Genomic DNA, 19,172 nt, shown 5'->3' with positions numbered 1-19,172 from the left:
TAAATGCTGTGTAGGAGGATGCAGAGACTTAAATTATTAAAAGCATGGTTTGTAAAACATATATAGAACACTCTGAATCCTACTGGGATCGCTTAACTACCTTACAGCTTGATGAAAAGCCCCCATAAATGGGGCAAGCATGTCTGAGTACTATTCCCTGTATTCCCAGCAGATATCTTGGTGAAAAGTTGGCATAGACAGTGTTTGACTGGCACACATCATCTAATCATGTCTGAGCACGAGACTGTGAACTCTCCGAGCTGAAGATGACACAACAGTCTCATCCTCCCACTGGGCCTCATTTACTCACTGATGCTGAGAACAAACCTTTTTCTGTCTCTTGTGGTCTACACAGCTGACAGCAAAGAGCACCACCCCTTAGTGTGTGCAAGCAAATATCTCACATAAAGATTTGCATTATATCAACACCTGAATAACTGATGTTGAAATTGTATCACTACTGAATGCATAGTTTTGAAATTGAAATAATTACATTAATAATTGAAATTATTGCACAGAAAAATCTAACTTTGTAATTCATCTTCTGAATTAATGTAGTCTGAAATTTACTTTGTGAAATTTGTAATAGTTATGCAATTTTAATAACTAAGTTTCCATATGCATTATTTCACCATTCTCAAAATCATCAAGAAAATTCTCATCCCTAAATATTCAAGAACTATTTTCAGGTTGTTCAATTACAGCACACTCAATTCAGATCTAAAAGTTCAAGCCAATTCAAAATCGTGTATCTGAAATATAAAGGTACAAGTTTAGATCATTAAATTTGCAACATACAGATTCAGAACTGACATCTGGGACATCAAAGAAAAGCAGTTCAGCATGCATTTAAAAAACAGGCAAACAACAAAAACAAGGTACGGTATGGTTAGAATCCATCTGCAATTTGCACACACAGTACACATTCCAGCACTCGGCATTTGGGCACTCAACCCACAACTAGTCGTAGCTACGGGAGCTGTGGCTACAGTTGGAGCTCAGCCCTACTGCATTACTCCAAAGTAATGAGAAAGATGAATTACAAAGTCAGATATAAAATTCAAAACTATGTAATTAGTAGTCTTTCAATTTCAAAATATGTTATTCAGGTGTTGATATAATTCTAATTCAATTCAATTCAATTCAATTTTTTTTTATATAGCACCAAATCACAATACAAATCATCTCAAGGCACTTTACAAAAACTAAAACTAAAAACCCAACAAATCCCTTATGAGCAAGCACTTCTAATCTTTTTGTCAGGTATTTTCTTCCATATTGCCAAACAAACACAATAACTATTAATTTTTTTTTTTTAATAGTTTTTCAGATGATAAACTTTATTCTTATCTCATTGTAATCTGCATGTTCTGGGTTGTTACCTCGGATCATTCTCATGATCTGTACTTGGGGTTCCTTTTCTGAAAACTTTTTTTTTTTTTTTTTGATAATCATTAATGATTTTCAGTGGGATTGTATGTTAGTGTTTTACAGATTAGCATTATGCGTTTGCTTTAGCTGACTAACATCAGGCTTTTTCATGTTTTATCCTCAATGGCTCAGTCACAAGCTGTGTGGCTACTAGCTGATGAGCTGTGGTCAAAAAGTCAAATCAGTTCCAGTGCACAGCCCAGCCATTATAACCAATCACTTCTCACTATTCCCTCTACTGACATGCTTATACCAGCAGTGTTTCATACCACATCTTTCCTCACCACTGCAACCTTAGGTTTTCATTATACCTGTATGTTGTAATATACACATATGTTTCAGACTTGTTAACTCATCAGAACCTGATTAGAGTATTTGACTGTTCCCTTACAGAGCATAACCTTTGATTTGATTGAGATTTTGCAGTCTTTGCCATTATACATTATGAAGTTCAATAGTTTTACTCAGCTTAGTTTTGAGACTTAAATACAAATCAGTAAAAATACAAATCATATTCTGACATTAAGAAAATATTGTTAAAGTTCAAATCTGATTTTACTTGCAAATACTACTACTACATTGTACAGAGGGAAAAGATGGTGATGTTTCTATGTCAGTCTGTAAGCCAAGATTTCCCTATTCTAGGTAATTCAGTTGTTTCCCTGATAAATGTAATCTTATTTAAACCCAGTGGAGGGCTTAGATGAAGTGGCTCTGGTAGTTTAAAGTGATATATAGACAGTCAGCACATTAGGAGAGAAACCTGATCATCAAAACCAGACGAGGTAATATCTTTTTAAAGAATGGTCATCCTTTCAGCAGACTTCTATCAACGTGGAAAATCTAAGCTGAAGAGCACTAAAGCTGTTCTACAGGCTTATGGAGATCCGGTACTACACTAAGACACTACTAAGATGCACTAAGTACAGGTAGTGAACAGGGTACCCAGCAGAATAACTGCTAGACATCATGTTAACTTTATGATTGTGCACTTGTTAGCATGCTCACATTAGCATTTAGGTATTGCATGGCTGTTGACTGTTAGTCTTGCTCCTCTAATTTATAAGCCACCTTAAAAATCTCTATGTGACTGGAATATTTATCCTAAGGTGTATCTATAGAGACCATATTATCTCAATTAAAGGCACAATGGGGAAAAATGCAAAAGATTTAAAGGCATCTAGTGGTCCAGTTGTAGAATGTAACTGTATGAGCACCCCACCTCTCTATTTCCAGGTGAGGGAGGCTATGGTGGTCATCATCTTTAATACAAAACATGATTCCCTGTCTACAGCTTTGGTTTGTCTCTTCTGGGCTACTGTAGAAACATGAAGGTGCAATATGGCTGCCTCCGTGAAAGAAGACCAGCTCCCTATGTAGATTTAAAAGGCTCATTCTAAGATTAAGAAAATGCAACAGTTTCTATTTTCCAGTGATTGCACACTAATGATGACATATTTATGAATACTAATAATAGATCACTCTAAATATTAAACACTGAACCTTTAAATACAGTTGTATTACTATATTCAGTGGTACAAAGCTTTAAAATGAAATACACAAAAGCGTGCTGTGCCATAGAAAGCCTGCAAGATCAAATTGTTATGGTGATGATAAAATGGTCTATTTTTAATGAAGACAGCAGGCCTTTGCAAATGTTTTATACGTGAATTTTTATATTTATATATAATTGAATTATTGTATGTAATCTGGCACTTCTGGGCACCCAGTACTATTGAACAACAATGACCAGTGTGGTTCTCAGAAGGCATCTGCCTATACACAAACTGTGGGGAATAACCTTGGGGCTAAATAGATGTCTGTGGGGCCCTGCAGATAACACAGGGTACTGGGAGCAGGAGAGTGTACTGAACAGTGTGTACAGTGAGAGTGTTCAGATATACTGTAGCATTGTTTCTGAGATGCAATGCTTAAGGCAGCCAGGGACGACTGCTGAAGTGGGATCTGAAGAACAGACTAAAATAGTTGTGGTACAGACACTGAGCAAGAGAGTTGGTGGCGTAGATGGGCTTCATCTCTGTAGTATAAGAGCTGTTGTGTAAAACTGATTCACCCATCTCACACCTCTGCTGCATGTGGGAGGGAGCATAATGAAAGCACTCTGTTCACAGAGGGTTAAAGAGGCAGAGTAGAGTAAAGGCATCTCTACAGAGACTCAAAAAGTTAAACAGCCTTGTCTCAAGACAGGGATTTTCTGAAAACTTTCTCTGTAGCATTACTCAGTACAGAATCTACACCGACCCACAACTCTACCATATTTTTTGATAAAGATTTAAGAGAAATGTTGTCAGGAGTATCAATAATTTATCATTTTTCTGTAAAATTACTAAAAACAAAAAGGGCATCAAATAAAAAAACACATAACCTTAGTAACTGAATGTGCTATTTTAACATAGGCCTAAGAGAATAAATACATCTCCTGATTGAATTATTTCCCGCTGATTAATTTATATGAATCTATGTTAGACTGTCAGTCATATCACAAAGCATAATTCATTCTTAGCACAAAACCAGCCTATAGTTATCAATTATGCAGCTGCCCCTCTACACCATGTTGAGTAGAGAGTAATGGAAGATTTTAAACCAAACTAAAAGGTATAAACTAAAAGTAAAACAAACATTTATTTTGTCAAAATCAGATCAGCAGCAGATGGAATCCCAAAAACCAGTAGTAAAAATGATTTCAGTGCTAAAAAAAGTAGATGTTGAGGTGAGATCCAAAGGAGAGCTAAATACTTTTGAACCAGATGACTGAAGTTTCAGCTTTTTCAGCACCATCAAGGTTTTGTTTATTTCCTAAGCCCTGCTTATTTATTTAAGACATTAGTCAGCAAAACCAAGCCAGCTGAGTTAGTAAAGACCCCCATTAAAGGCCTGGAAATGCTTTTGGATTTACGTATGATTTCCCACTGAATTTTTGAAAAATAATAGCATACATAGCATACTGTACATGCTATGTACAGTATGCTTCTATCTTTCTGTCTATCATCTTTCTGTCTATCAAAATATGCCTGAATTATTCAATAAGTCCCTAAGATGAAACATAGGGTTGATGATTTGCCTGCAGTAATCAACATCTGTCTGTCAGAACTGGGCCAGTCTTTTGCACAGAACAGCCGAGAGAGAGACTGATTAGCTCTGGACATGATAACTTTGCAGGAAGTCTTGTTTCAGTTTGAATGGTTCTGGCTACACTAGCCTCAAGAAAAAATCCTTTAGTTATATTGTGTATGTATGTCATATATCATTGCACTTTGACTAATATTTATTGTCTACTGTAACTACAGGATCATGCTATTTCACTCCCCACAGGACTACACATTGACTATGTACTTCCAGCAGTACTGGAGAGATAAGAGACTGGCTTATGCAGGAATCCCTCTCAACCTGACACTGGACAACAGAGTAGCAGACCAGCTCTGGGTCCCTGACACCTACTTCCTCAATGACAAGAAGTCCTTTGTTCACGGTGTCACTGTAAAAAACCGTATGATTCGACTTCATCCGGATGGCACTGTTCTCTATGGCCTCAGGTAGGCCTTTCTTAGGGATATATGACATAGATGTCCTTTGTTCCCTACTCAGTGCAAACTCCAAGCTTCTTCCAATCCAATTTATGTTTACCTCTTATTTTGATAAAATCAGTTTAATCAGTATAATAAAAAATTAAATAAAAACACCTCCCCCAAAAGATCAAGTGCTGGTGGTGTTAATATTCCAGCTGGGTATCATTGAAGAATATTAGCTAATGTTATTACATGTATTAATATATTAATTTGAGGAATGTAAGTTTTCTTATCACTCCACACAAATCTGATGTTTTTGACTGCTGCTATTTTCTGTCTGGTTAGTTACATGTTTTCTGTGAGTCATGACTTATTCACTAAGTCACATTTTGCTTTTATCAGTACAGCAGTTTTTCTAACTTCAGCAAGTGCAAAAACATTTTTGTGACATTTCTGCATTTCTATTCAGGGTTTTTGTGCTCATAGATGGAAACACCCTTTATGTGAGCTGTTGTTGTAGGGCACAGATAATTGCACCCCCCACAATGTTTTTTTTTTTTTTTTTTTTTTCAAGTCTTTGGTCTTTGTGCTTGCTGGCTGTTATTTGAGATGCTGCCATTATATGAAAACTTTTATATCAGAATTTACAGTATGTGACTGATGTTGGCTTCACTAATTCCCACTTCAGTAGGGCATAATGTACAAAAAAATGGAGCAATTATTTGAACCATTGGTTGGAACTAAATGCCTCATTAATACATTAACACAGTTCAAGTCTCATATCCTGATAAAATCCAGATACACTTACACTTACTGAATATACATTTCTTAGCCAGTTAAGAAACCCAAATTCATTAGTTCTGGTTTTTCACCTTTACACAATCTATTTGATCCAGTTCGGCACAGTAATAATTAAGCATGCTCCTTGGAGAAACAGATATATTTACACATTTTCAACATGGCACATCCCCTCCCAAGATGATTTCAAGAATTAGCTGGCAATCTGTCTCTAATGCATAAATTGTTGGCTTTTAACTCTCACAACTATCCAATCTGCACGATGTTGAAAACATTTAAGATGCATTCTCACAGTTTAATGCTAGTGCAGCGGGGCCTTACATCAGGTCATATCTCAGACCTCATCTCATTTGTTTATTTGGACTTTCCCTCAAGATTGGATTCTCAATATAAGTTTTCAGCTCTGAGAAGCCTGGAAATGCCATTAACAGTAATTAGCAGGGGATTTTACTTTCAAAGAAACAATAATGAATGTTACTGATTTGTCAAGATGTTTGTGTCTTACTGTAATCATTTGTTCTGCTTGAGATTGGCTGTATCTTGTTTCCACACAGAGTGAAATGAAGCACATCTATTGCCATTTCCTCTTGCATCTTCCTCTTTGACATTATATTTCAGTAATGTGTCTTAATGAATTAGCCACAGCAAACATGATCATTCAAGTAATGTATATTTCTCTTTTGGTTGTGTTTTGCTTCAGAATCACGACAACAGCGGCCTGTATGATGGATCTGAGGAGATACCCATTGGATGAACAGAACTGCACTTTGGAAATTGAGAGTTGTAAGTTAAATCCCCACGTCTTGTGCTTTAAAAAATCCATTGGACAGCTCTACTTTTTCATTACCTAAAAATATGAACAGCACTGTGATTCCCATAAAAAAAGTTCTCACACTTCTCATCTCATAGAAACAGAAACTGCACTGACTGCTGAATTGCTTTTGATTTATTAAGCTGTCGCAGCCCAGTGAGATTGCTTGCTTCACCCTCTCCAGTTAGAGCTACTTCATCTATACAGGAGAACTTTAATCAGGCAGTGATTTCTATAGTAGAGCATGGTAATGATTAGTCCAGCTTCATCATTCTTGATGATATCTTTGGCTTTCTGTACTGCCATACTGTGGACAGTCATGGATCCCATTCTTATGTCTCTCTGTCTGCCTGCAGTGACACACATCCCCAAAAAGATTTACATCTCATGCAGTCAGCACTTACAGCCAAACCAGTTCATGTGATTCATAGGACTTACTGTAAATCAGTTGTACCTATTAGGCCCCCAGGTTTCACTGCAAATAAAATACATTATTAATTTTAGCCTTATAGAAAATGATGCAACTGCACTTTTCAGTGTTTTTCATTCATACGAATTACCCCTTGCCTTGTTTTCTGGGTTTGCAGATGGTTACACAACAGATGATATAGAGTTCTACTGGAAAGGGGGAGACAGCGCTGTGACCGGGGTGACGCGCATTGAGCTTCCTCAGTTCTCCATAGTTGACTACAAACTGGTTTCCAAGAATGTGGTCTTTTCCACGGGTGAGTACAGAGTAGACAATCAAAGTTCTGGAGCATTTTTTTCTAGCTACAGTCCCACTGCACCAGTGTTCATGTTCAACTTGATGCTCTTAAATCACTTGAAATCTAAAGTATTTGTCTATAACATTAAATATTCATACCTAAAAAGGCCAGATCAAACATAAAAAAGTCCTGATATCTATCCCTGACAGTGGTTTTGGCAGCACTGTGTGCACCGCTTCGGCCGTTATGAGTTTTACTTCAGACATTAGTCACAACTTTCTTCTCTCTTTCTCAGCCTCCCCTGATTCCCGTCTTCCTCTCTATGACCCACTATACCATAAAAGCAAAATTTCCCCCCCAAAAATTTTTTTTAAAAAGATCTTTTTTTTAAGAGTTGACCCTCTAAAAAAAGATTGAAGGCAAAAGGCCATGTGAAATGACCATAAACCTTCAGAAGATAGTGTTACAATACTCTCTTCACGCACAATGAGAGGCGGAGAGAAAATACATTTTAGGAACTATTCAAAGCACCCAAATGTCAGTGGACCTCCTACATTTTGTTTTCCATGTACACTTCCTTAATTACAGTATTTGCATCATACCATGACCTCACTTGTTACAACAACAGACCTAGGAACAATAATAGAGAGGCAATTATCCCTTTGTTTCTTCAAGCTCTTAATGAAGGAATTGTGACTGTACTTACTAGAGGATTAATATATTCATGAGGCAGAGTGCCAACAGTATGAATTATTCTCTTATGATACAAAATTTTGGAAATATCAAAACAGTGATTATTCCCAGTGGATTAATGACAAGGAGTAGGCTATTTTATTTCTGAGAAGATAATACTTCAAGGGCTATAACAGCTCATTTCAATCAGGGTCAGAAGTTGAAACTAATAAAAGGAGCAAAAGGATCCCCAAATCCAGGTGTGAAAAACTTGTTGTATCATTCCCAAGAAGACTCATGGCTGTACTAGCTCAAAAGGGTGCTTCTACTCAATACTGAGCACAGGCTCTGAATACTTATGACCATGTGATATTTCAGTTTTTCTTTTTTAATAAATTTGCAAAAATTTCTACATTTCTGTTTTTTTCTGTCAAGATGGGGTGCTGAGTGTACATTAATGAGAAATAAAATGAACTTTTTTGATTTTGGCAAATGGCTGCAATGACACAAAGAGTGAAAAATTTAAAGGGGTCTGAATACTTTCCGCACCCACTGTATATGAATCGGGCAGAGGAGAAACATGACTGCATGTTTACTCAGCCTACAGAAGTAACCATTATAGGACAGGTTCACCTAGAGTTTACATAGACTCTGATGTCAAGTACAATCTCCTCAATAGTCCTGTGCCTATTAAGGCATAAAAGAGCATAAAGCATATTTCTGAAATTGTGTAAATACTCCTTTAACATTGTGAAAGCAGCAGTCATATACAGTATCTCACAGAAGTGAGTACACCCCTCACATTTTTGTAAATAGTTTATTATATCTTTTCATGTGACAACACTGAAGAAATGACACTTTGCTTCAATGTAAAGTAGTGAGTGTACAGCTTGTACAACAGTATAAATTTGCTGTCCCCTCAAAATAACTCAACACACAGCCATTAATGTCTAAACCTCTGGCAACAAAAGTGAGTACACCCCTAAGTGAAAATCTCCAAATTGGGCCCAATTAGCCATTTTCCCTCCCCGGGGTCATGTGACTCGTTAGTGTTATAAGGTCTCAGGTGTGAATGGGGAGCAGGTGTGTTAAATTTGGTGTTATTGCTCTCAGTCTCTCATACTGGTCACTGGAAGTTCAACATGGCACCTCATGGCAAAGAACTCTCAGAGGATCTGAAAAAAGAATTGTTGCTTTACATAAAGGTGGCCTAGGCTGTGAGAAGATTGCCAAGACCCAGAAACTAAGCAGCAGCACAGTGGCCAAGACCATACAGCGGTTTAACAGGACAGGTTCCACTCAGAACAGGCCTCACCATGGTCGACCAAAGAAGTTGAGTGCATGTGCTCAGCGTCATATCCAGAGGTTGTCTTTGGGAAATAGACGTATGAGTGCTGCCAGCATTGCTGCGGAGGTTCAAGAGGTGGGGGGTCAGCCTGTCAGTGCTCAGACCATACACCTCACACTGCATCAAATTGGTCTGCATGGCTGTCGTCCCAGAAGGAAGCCTCTTCTAAAGATGATGCACAAGAAAACCCGCAAACAGTTTGCTGAAGACAAGCAGACTAAGGACATGGATTACTGGAACCGTGTCCTGTGGTCTGATGAGTCCAAGATAAACTTATTTGGTTCAGATGGTGACAAGCGTGTCTGGCGGCAACCAGGTGAGGAGTACAAAGAAAAGTGTGTCTTGCCTACGGTCAAGCATGGTGGTGGGAGTGTCATGGTCTGGGGCTGCATGAGTGCTGCCGGCATTGAGGGAACCATGAATGCCAACATGTACTGTGACATACTGAAGCAGAGCATGATCCCCTCCTTTCGGAGACTGGGCCACAGGGCAGTATTTCAGCCTATTGAGCATCTGTGGGACATCCTCAAACGGAAGGTGGAGGAGCGCAAGGTCTGTAACATCCACCAGCTCTTTGATGTCATCATGGAGGAGTGGAAGAGGATTCCAGTGGCAACCTGTGAAGCTCTCGTGAACTCCATGCCCAAGAGGGTTATGGCAGTACTGGAAAATAATGGTGGTCACACAAAATATGGACACTTTGGGCCCAATTTGGACATTTTCACTTAGGGGTGTACTCGCTTTTGTTACCAGCAGTTTAGACATTAATGGCTGTGTGGTGAGTTATTTTGAGGGGACAACAAATTTATACTGTTATACAAGCTGTACACTCACTACTTTACATTGTAGCAAAGTGTCATTTCGTCAGTGTTGTCACATGAAAAGATATAATAAATTATTTACAAAAATGTGAGGGGTGTATTCACTTCTGTGAGATACTGTATATATTTCTCTTAAATATTCTGCCTGTACGCATATCATCTTAAAGCTAAATTTAATCAGTTTTCACATTAATTTCAGCTTGTTCGTTCCATGGTGATGAGCCCATTTCTTGATGCTATCACTGTCACACAGAGCAGAAAAAACCCATGTTCCTCAATCAGGAAAGGTTATCCCCCATTCACTGTCTGTTTCTGCAGGTGCCTACCCTCGACTATCTCTGAGCTTCAAGCTGAAGCGAAACATTGGATACTTCATCCTGCAGACATACATGCCCTCCATCCTCATCACGATCCTTTCCTGGGTGTCATTCTGGATAAATTACGATGCCTCGGCTGCCAGAGTTGCATTAGGTATGATGTGCCCCGTGCAGTAGACAGACCCGCAGGCCTGTCGTTTACTTTCAGAAAGATGTCTGTTGTGTTTTCGGGCCTGTGAGCAGTGATTTTAATGTAACCAGTCTTTCAGAATTTTTCTTTCTTAAAACACACTTTATCAATATTCTTATCTACATCAATTTATTGTTATAAATAGATGGTGAAACCTCATTAGTGTCCATAAGCTAAAATTCAAATTTGATGGTATGGATGGTATCAATTCAAATTTAGTGTTGATGTGATTCATTTGTGTCAGGCGTATGCTCAAATGTAAAGTATTTTCTTTAGCTGCATATTTTTGACAATCTGTGAATCTGTGCCAATCTTTTCACACAATTTATTGCTTTGGCCTGGTCATTGTGAGTGAATTTTTGTGAGAGAATTTGATTGTTTTTTAGTTACTTGCAGCTAAAATTAATTTTTACATGCTGTTGGCTGGTGTTCATTTCAAGCTGCATATGGTATGTAATATCTTGAACACTCTTAAAGTACTTTCTTAAATCATTCTCAAAACCCGTCTTAGATTCTAACAAGCAATGGGTAATTTTAACACATCTGTAGAGATGGATGGTGTAAGCTGGTTTGTATTTTTAAAATGTGTTTGAGTTTTCATGAGTTCTATATATATTCAACCAATAGAACAGACCATTTTCACATTAGACATTTTAGTTGTGATTGCAGGTACGAAAGGGTGCACAGGTGAAATTCTGTCCAGTTGCAATAGATGTCCAAACCAGCATGCACATGATCAGGTTGCAGGACTTGCCAACCTCTAAATGAAATATAGTCATCACTTACACTGTTGCGCTTCTGCTGTGACCTCCCAGGATATCTACTTTGAAAGAGGTCTATAATGACCACAAAGGTTTCAGCTGATACCTTCCTCAGTGTGCAGGTTGCATGTGGGTGGTTATGAGGATGTTTTGCATGGATAACTACAAAGCAAAAAATGTGAATGTGTTGTTACACAGGATACAATTATGATCTATGTCTCGTCTTCACCTTCAGAGATGCTGCAGCATGTCAAGCTCATGAAATTTACCATACTGCAACCTGAGTAAATGTCAGGTTAGCGCCTGTTGGCCAGTGAAAGACATAAAACAGTGGCTGTCATGTTGTCAGTGGTTTTATTTAGGTTTCTGAAAGACAGGAAGTGATCATTCCAGTGTGGAGTATCAGGAGATTAAAAAAACAATTATTGCACTATTACATTATTTGAATTTGGATGTTGAAGCTGTTCACCATTTATCTTATAGGCCTCGGAGCAGTACAGTGTTAAAGGAGAAAGAGTGAAAGCTACTCCAGTAAATATTTTATATTAATAATGGACAACATGATTGAGTGTATTAAGAAAGGTGTTGCTCGTAGGGACAGGTCCACAGAGAATTCTCTTTTAAATCTGCGGTCTCACTTACCACTGTGGATGTATTTACATAATTGGATCTGCACCAAACAAAAGACATACAAAGTTCCCTATTTTAAATTATTATTTATATGCTTACTTATTTTTAGTCTGTGTATGATCATAGTAATGTTTATGATTTGAGAAATTTAGCTCCTTTTTAATGGAAAAAATAAAAAATTTAAATTACTCTAAACTAATGTATCCAAATAAACCCTTTGTTGTTGTGTTGATACCACAACCTAAGGTAGTGGACATAAAGTTATGTGACATTAAAGTCAAGTATTAAAGTTTCATTCATAGCAGATGCGTGCAGAGCACACTTCTTTCTACACGTTTGTCATGTGTGCACTGATAAATAAAAGTACTGTGAAGTCAGTGTGTGGCTTTCAGTGTGTTTGAGGCTCATTCTCTGTGCTGCAATAGTCTGAGCTGGATCTAAGACTCACTCTTTCCACTGGTCTTTGGACTGCAACAGATATGAGACTCATCTCAACAGTGGAAAACACCTAACCTCCTCTAACTGCATTGATCTCAACTAGAAAATTTGACTTAATAGAAATCCACGTTCAGCTTCTATGCACCCAAGCACTGTGTAAGAAAGGGCACGTTACTGCACCATTAAATGTCAGCTGCTTATCAAGCATTGGCTCAGTCAACAGTTGAAAACATTCATTGCACTTGTGCCCTCATGAATTTGGTTTTGGAATGTTAAAGCACTTCCCTTCAAACTATTGAAATACTAAATCTTATCCTTGCTGCAGTGTCATGCACATCACTTCAGCATGTAGTTGCTAAGCTTTTATCAGACCATTGCTATTGCTATGAATTGTTGATTGATAGTAGAAATATAGAAGATGCCATCTACTTAATCTGTCCATGTACCTTTTGCTGATGCAATCTCAGAGCCAGCTGTAGCTTCTACAGCACTGCAGTTAAAATAATTCAGAGTTTGTTGAGTAACCATTTCTTCTGAGCACTGAGAGAGTTTAGATTCTTGCTGTTCCTTTTGTTATGCAGAAATCGATGCCATCTACCCACACTGCTCTTGACACCCGCACACATACTGTACAGTGCAACATTTTTGGTTTAATTATGTAAGGCCAAATTGACAGAAATAGACACACCGTCCAGGGTGGTGAGCCATCCAGAAGATACAAAACAGCACAGACACATTTAGTGTTGATGGTGCACATTATCAAGAAAATTACTATACTGTAGTTTATTGTGTACTTCCTGAATCTGTTTACAGTTTGTTTGCTACATGAGCTGTAAACCATGTAGTGCAGTATTTTCTACCTTACTCCACAAATTCAAACATGCCACGGAGGGGCATTCAGGTCTTTTCATCTGAGCAATTTTGGAGGTTTTTACTTTGAACTTTCTAACTGTTATAATAAGGTTGAATGGAAATGTATGTGCAGCTGGCAAAAATAAGTCATGCTTAGTGCTTAGACCTTGACAGAAAAATACGGCTTAGTATTAGGTCATGTCAAACTCTTTCAAACTCTTTCCCTTTAATGCTACAATAATTATTTTTATTTTTACAGGTTGTAATTACAGAAAATCTTAAAGCAAATCTTTTTGTTACCTTTTTACCACACAGTGATCTGTCAGCAGCAGTATGACCTGTTGAAGTCCTTCGTGTAACTTAGACCATGAGTTGTGTGACTGCCTGATTAGTAAATAATTTGTATTCACACAATAGCAGCTGGCACCCACTCTACTCTGAGTGGCACATTACTGGTATCATTACATTGACTGTGATTCAAAATGGGTCATTCAACAAGAAAAAAATCTACTTTATTGTTATTGTTGTTATTTAATGTTGGCTTTCATACATGGCGGTGCTTCTAATAAAGGGGAACTGTACGTATTTGCAGAGCTAGACGTTTACTAGACAGAAAAAAACACTATTAATTGCATTATGGAAAATGAATGATGCAGTGTTTTTGGATCTTGAGCCACACTAATGGCTAAAAGTCAAAATACCTTAATCTGTGCTGCTTCAGTGTTGACCTTTTTTTAAAAACACTCTTACAAATCCCATAACTTGATGTCCTGTAAACCAGAAAACAAATCTATAAATGTAAAATAAATAAAATGTGTAGTAATTTTTTTTTTTTTTTTTTTTTTTTTTTGTGACATTAACTTGAATTCCCACACAGGCGAAGGACATCATTCTTTGTGCATGTATAGTTATGTTTTTTATTTGTGACCTGATGATGCTACAGTAGTTCTTTTTCATTTGTTCTTCTAGGAATCACCACTGTCCTGACCATGACCACCATCAACACACATCTGAGAGAGACTCTGCCCAAGATTCCTTACGTCAAAGCTATAGACATGTACCTGATGGGCTGCTTCGTGTTTGTCTTCCTGGCTTTACTGGAGTATGCGTTTGTCAACTACATCTTCTTTGGAAGAGGCCCTCAGATGCAGAAGAAACTGGCCGAGAGGGCACAGAAGGCAAACAACGACCGGAATAAATTTGACAGACCCAAGGTTAGAATCATAACACCAGTCATTTCCAAACCAATATTTATTTAAGTGCTGGATGTAATGGCTCAATGCAGCATGGTCACGATGTTAATACTGTTTTTTAAATTTAAATATATATCATTTAAAAACGTGTGACTAAAAAAATGAATGGATGAACCCTTTTTACTGTACCACATCCACCTATCAAAAAACAAAAAATATACAATAAATTCATAGATTCATTTATATTTTTGTGCAAGGCACCTTTAAATTTGAAACGTTATTTTGGTAAGCTCCAATCATCATGTCTAATGTGATACATTTAACTGAAATATAAAATAAATAAATACAAGTCAAACTTGTTTTTTCACATGAGAAAAGATGGAGGCCATTGACACTACAATAACAAATTACCTTTTCATTTGAATAGCGTGAGCTTGGTGTCTGAACTGTATGTTCTTTAAAGCTACTTATTAAGCTGTAAGCAGAGCTGGCTCATTCACAGCAGCTTCTACATGCAGAAGTTTGATTAGTTGAAAGTTTCAACAGTTTACATTTTGCTTTTTGAAATGGCTTTGGATCAAATTATAGGTGAGTGAGTAGATTATCTTTCAATTGTGTCAGAAGTAATAACACATTGTCAAACATGGAAAAAACATGGAGATTTTAAATTTAAAGTTTCGTTCAGTGTCATGGACAAAAACTCTTAATAATGGAAAATGAAATTTTAACTTGATTTAAAGATTTCAAAATAATTGTCAGACCTGCACTGGTCCATACACTTCAACAACTTCCTTTCTGAGACGTGTACCTGTCCTGATTCCTCACTTCCTAAATAACAGCTAACCAAAGCTGAGACAGAGGGGTTTGTGTTTGTGTTTCTCCTGGCTAGTCCGTTCTGGAAGGAGGCAATTGCAAGTCTTCATCTGTTAAACAGTCCAATCAGGTACAAGGGCGTCGTCACTCACGACGGGTGAGTGTGAGTCACTGCCTGTTGTGTCACATCTGTGAAACAACCACTGAAACTTTGCTGCTGTGGTGCAAAGTTTGGATTCCTCATTTAACAAAGGGACATGCTTAATCACATCTCAATCATTTCTGTTTTCATCACCATCACATATACAGTAAGTTCATACAGTACCTGTGTACATTTTAAATCCTGACTTTGCTGTGATCATAACTGCAATAATAATTGTCATAAGTTTAAAATGTTATTTTATATCTATTGTGCTAACAACACTAACAAACTATATACAGACACAAGCAGCTATAATAATAATAATAATTATGAACAGGGTGAAATAATTTATTTTCTGGAAAGAAAAAAAATAAGAAAATTCCAAACTGTAAATTTCCTGGGCTTCTTTCTGAAGTCTTGTAAAGCTTTTTACTTTGAGCATTTCAGAGTTGCAAAAAGTGAGAGAATATTTATATAGATGTATTTCACACCATTGCCTACTGTCTTGTCTATTAGCCCATTACAAACTAGAGTAGCTCCTGATAAAGGCAGAAGGATAATGTATCTAATGTTTGGTCACAGGACCAAACATGCAAAACAACTGCCTCTTTTTTTTCTCCAAATTCCAACTTAAAGATGTTATCATTTATCTTCCTCAGCTCTGGCTTTATGTGGTATTTATATTATTGTATATGCAGCCGATCTTAGGATGCTTGTATATGTGTGCAGGCATGGTGAAAGTCTCAAAATGTTCCTTTTATCTATAACATTATGGAATACGATCTGTCTCTTGGAGTAAGAAGAGAAATATTCTTCTCATCACTTCCTCACATGTCTTGTGACCACTTTGCCATATTACTTTTGTACATCTTGTGCCTCTATTTTTGCCTGATAGAACTGAATGATTTATTTCTTTTTGTGTGTGAAGCAATGTGTGTCATGACACACATTAGTGTTAGAGCCTTCCAGTCCAACCTTGAGCTGATTTGTGAAAAGTAATTTCACTTTGGGACAGGAAACCTGTTTTTGAAGGCCTCTCTCTGTTTCCCAGGCTGTAATCTATCAGCATGCTAGAAACTGGGCTTGGAGCCTGGTGCATGCTGCACATGTGTTATCAGTCACTGAAGCCTCAGCTCGCAGCCCATTTTTTACGTTGCTCCTGTCTGCTGTACCTAGGTCGACTCCCAGGGCAACATTTTACTGACAACCTTGGAGATCCACAATGAGGTGGGAGGGAATGAGATCACAAACACCGTGAGCGAGACCCACAATTCCTCCTCCATGGTATTTGACAACTCGGGGGTCCAGTACAGGAAGCCGAGTGGGCCGCGTGAGGCAGGCCGCCTCAGCACTGACAGGAACACACATCTAAAGAAGACTCGCCTGCGGAGACGATCCTCACAGCTCAAAATCAAAATCCCAGATCTCACGGATGTGAACGCCATCGACAGATGGTCACGGATAATATTCCCCTGCACCTTCTCCCTCTTCAACCTAATCTACTGGCTTTACTATGTCAATTAACACTGTTTTTTAAAACCCATTCCTGTTGCATTTTTGTTTTTTAATGAAAGAAGACAATATGGTATAATCCTTATGATCATTTTTTTATCATAGTGAGTGCAGACTTTGATGAGAGAACTGTCGCTCAGTGTGCATCTGTATATGCACGGTCACAAGGATTAATCCACACAACGTGTAGTTTACTAGTTTCATGTAATTTGCTCTGTGCTTTGATACCTGTTGATCTCGTGTTGGGACTCTTTGCAGTGTCGTAACAAAACAAATATTTATCTTGCTTTAGGTTGGTTATTACAGCTGTACCCATAATTTCAGTAAAACGTGGTCATGCTATCACAACTTAATGCAAATGACAAAATGACTGATGAATATTCATAGTATTATCACATCTCAACTTGTCCATCAATCTGCACTTGGACAAATATGATTGTATACTCACAGATCTAAATCTGAGATTATAAAATATTTTGCAATGAAAACATTAGATGGTGAACTATTCCTTTAATTTGCCTTGGCATTGGCATCACTTTCTGCTTTGAAGTGTACGCTGGAACTGCTGTGACCTTGCTCCTATGATTAACTGGGGCTCAAACACTGTGTAAGGACATCAGTAACCTGTATTTCAAAGCCCACTTTTTACTAACAAAAGAAATGCTAATGGCATCCATACCAGCAATTTCTGAAATTGTCATTAAATCACTCACTGCCATTACTTAAAGGGATAGTTTGACAGTTTTGGGAAATATGCTGTATTTTATACAGTACATTGATACCATTGTTATTTTTGTCCGATAACCATGAAAGGTAACAGTTAGTTAGTCAGTTAAAGTGTTGGATGTATTGTGAAACTATTGACTTTGCTCATGTCGAGAGGTGAAAATAATCTGCCTACCAAAATCTCTAAAGCTTTCTAGCATTAATTAACATCTAGTTTGTTTATTCCAAGAAAAATGTCAAGTTGTGGTTTTAAGGGAGCTTATGTGCTGTAGCTAATTGTTAACAGTACTTTGTAACTTCCTCAACTTTGGTTTTACACTCTTTGTGTAAAAAAAAAACAAAACAAAAAAAAAAACAAAAAAAGTAAATATTACCTGTTTGTGCGTTTCAGGGGTGTTAGAAGGCAGAGTTTATGTTACCTTTGCACAGACAGTTGTGTCTCTCTTTTCCCACTTGGCTGTAGCTTCACATTTACAGACACTTCAGAGAAGAAAGCAAAAAGGAAAGCAGTTTCCCACAACTTCAAACTGTTTCTTCAATGTTTACAATTACACATTTTTATTGCTTTATAGTATTCAGTCAGAATACTATGAAGCAAGATTCCCAAGCTTTTATAGTAAACATGTAGAATATCTGATCAGTTTACATTGTTTCGCTTTTTGTCATTGTGTCTTCAGAGCTGCTGTTGCCAGACTTTGATTTATTCAATACAACACAAGTCACAGGGTGACCTCTTTTTTCAGACTGCATGTTGTGTTAGAGGCTGAATGCCAACTGACTGTTGCAGATCTCATGTCAGATTTTTATCAATCTTCACACTGATTAATATACTGACTGTATCTGCACATTCTCTTATAACTCACTCTAATTACATGGCTATGTTGTCAACGATGTTTTGCTCAGTCATTTCCAGCCTCGATGGTTTGTTTTGTTAGTCCTACACAACATTAGAATTTCTTGTTTGTGTTGTAAATATAAAACACAAAACACAGCTTGTGATTATTTCTGTTCTTTCCTAAAGGAGAAATTCGATCATGTGAAATACTGTAAATGAAAAAGGAATCGGGGCTATAATAGTACCTCCACAACAACAACTTTTGGCATACACAGCTCTCAACGCACCATCTGCACTGCTTGGTTGGGCGACTCACAGCTCGTGGGAGTGACGCCACCTGTCAGGAGTCCACTCAGCTCAGCGACACCCGTGTACAGCCGCCTGACGGAGCCCAACATCCTGTAACAAATCAAATAAAAATGCAGAACTAATGTACCAGCACTCTGCAAGACTCTTCTAACAAATGTGCAGGCTTTAAATATTTGTTGTCCTTTGTATATTTCTATCATATCCTCTCAACATTGTTGCTCAGTTTAGTTTGATAAAAGGCAACAATTACCATTTTTATTTGGTTTTACTATATTGGCTCTGCAAATATACAATTCATGCAAATTAGTACAGATTTGACAACGAGACAAAAGTTTAATG

General features: G+C 37.5%; 1 protein-coding gene across 3 annotated transcripts in view; it reads left to right on the top strand.

Moving 5' to 3' along the window:
- Positions 1-18,290, top strand: part of gabrb3 (gamma-aminobutyric acid type A receptor subunit beta3) — a 29,045-nt gene extending 10,755 nt beyond the window's left edge. For all 3 annotated transcript variants that reach the window (XM_026305263.1, XM_026305265.1, XM_026305262.1), the window contains 6 exons: positions 4,765-4,985; positions 6,457-6,539; positions 7,155-7,292; positions 10,434-10,586; positions 14,273-14,517; positions 16,628-18,290. In XM_026305263.1, coding sequence (XP_026161048.1) covers positions 4,765-4,985; positions 6,457-6,539; positions 7,155-7,292; positions 10,434-10,586; positions 14,273-14,517; positions 16,628-16,975 — 1,188 coding nt within the window. In that variant the 3' untranslated portion in view covers positions 16,976-18,290. The remainder of the gene's footprint in view (positions 1-4,764; positions 4,986-6,456; positions 6,540-7,154; positions 7,293-10,433; positions 10,587-14,272; positions 14,518-16,627) is intronic.
- Positions 18,291-19,172: the final 882 nt, after the last annotated feature.

The sequence above is a fragment of the Mastacembelus armatus genome, chromosome 4, assembly GCF_900324485.2.
Source record: "Mastacembelus armatus chromosome 4, fMasArm1.2, whole genome shotgun sequence".
Taxonomy (NCBI): Eukaryota; Metazoa; Chordata; class Actinopteri; order Synbranchiformes; family Mastacembelidae; genus Mastacembelus; species Mastacembelus armatus.
This window is presented reverse-complemented; position numbering and strand designations above follow the sequence as displayed.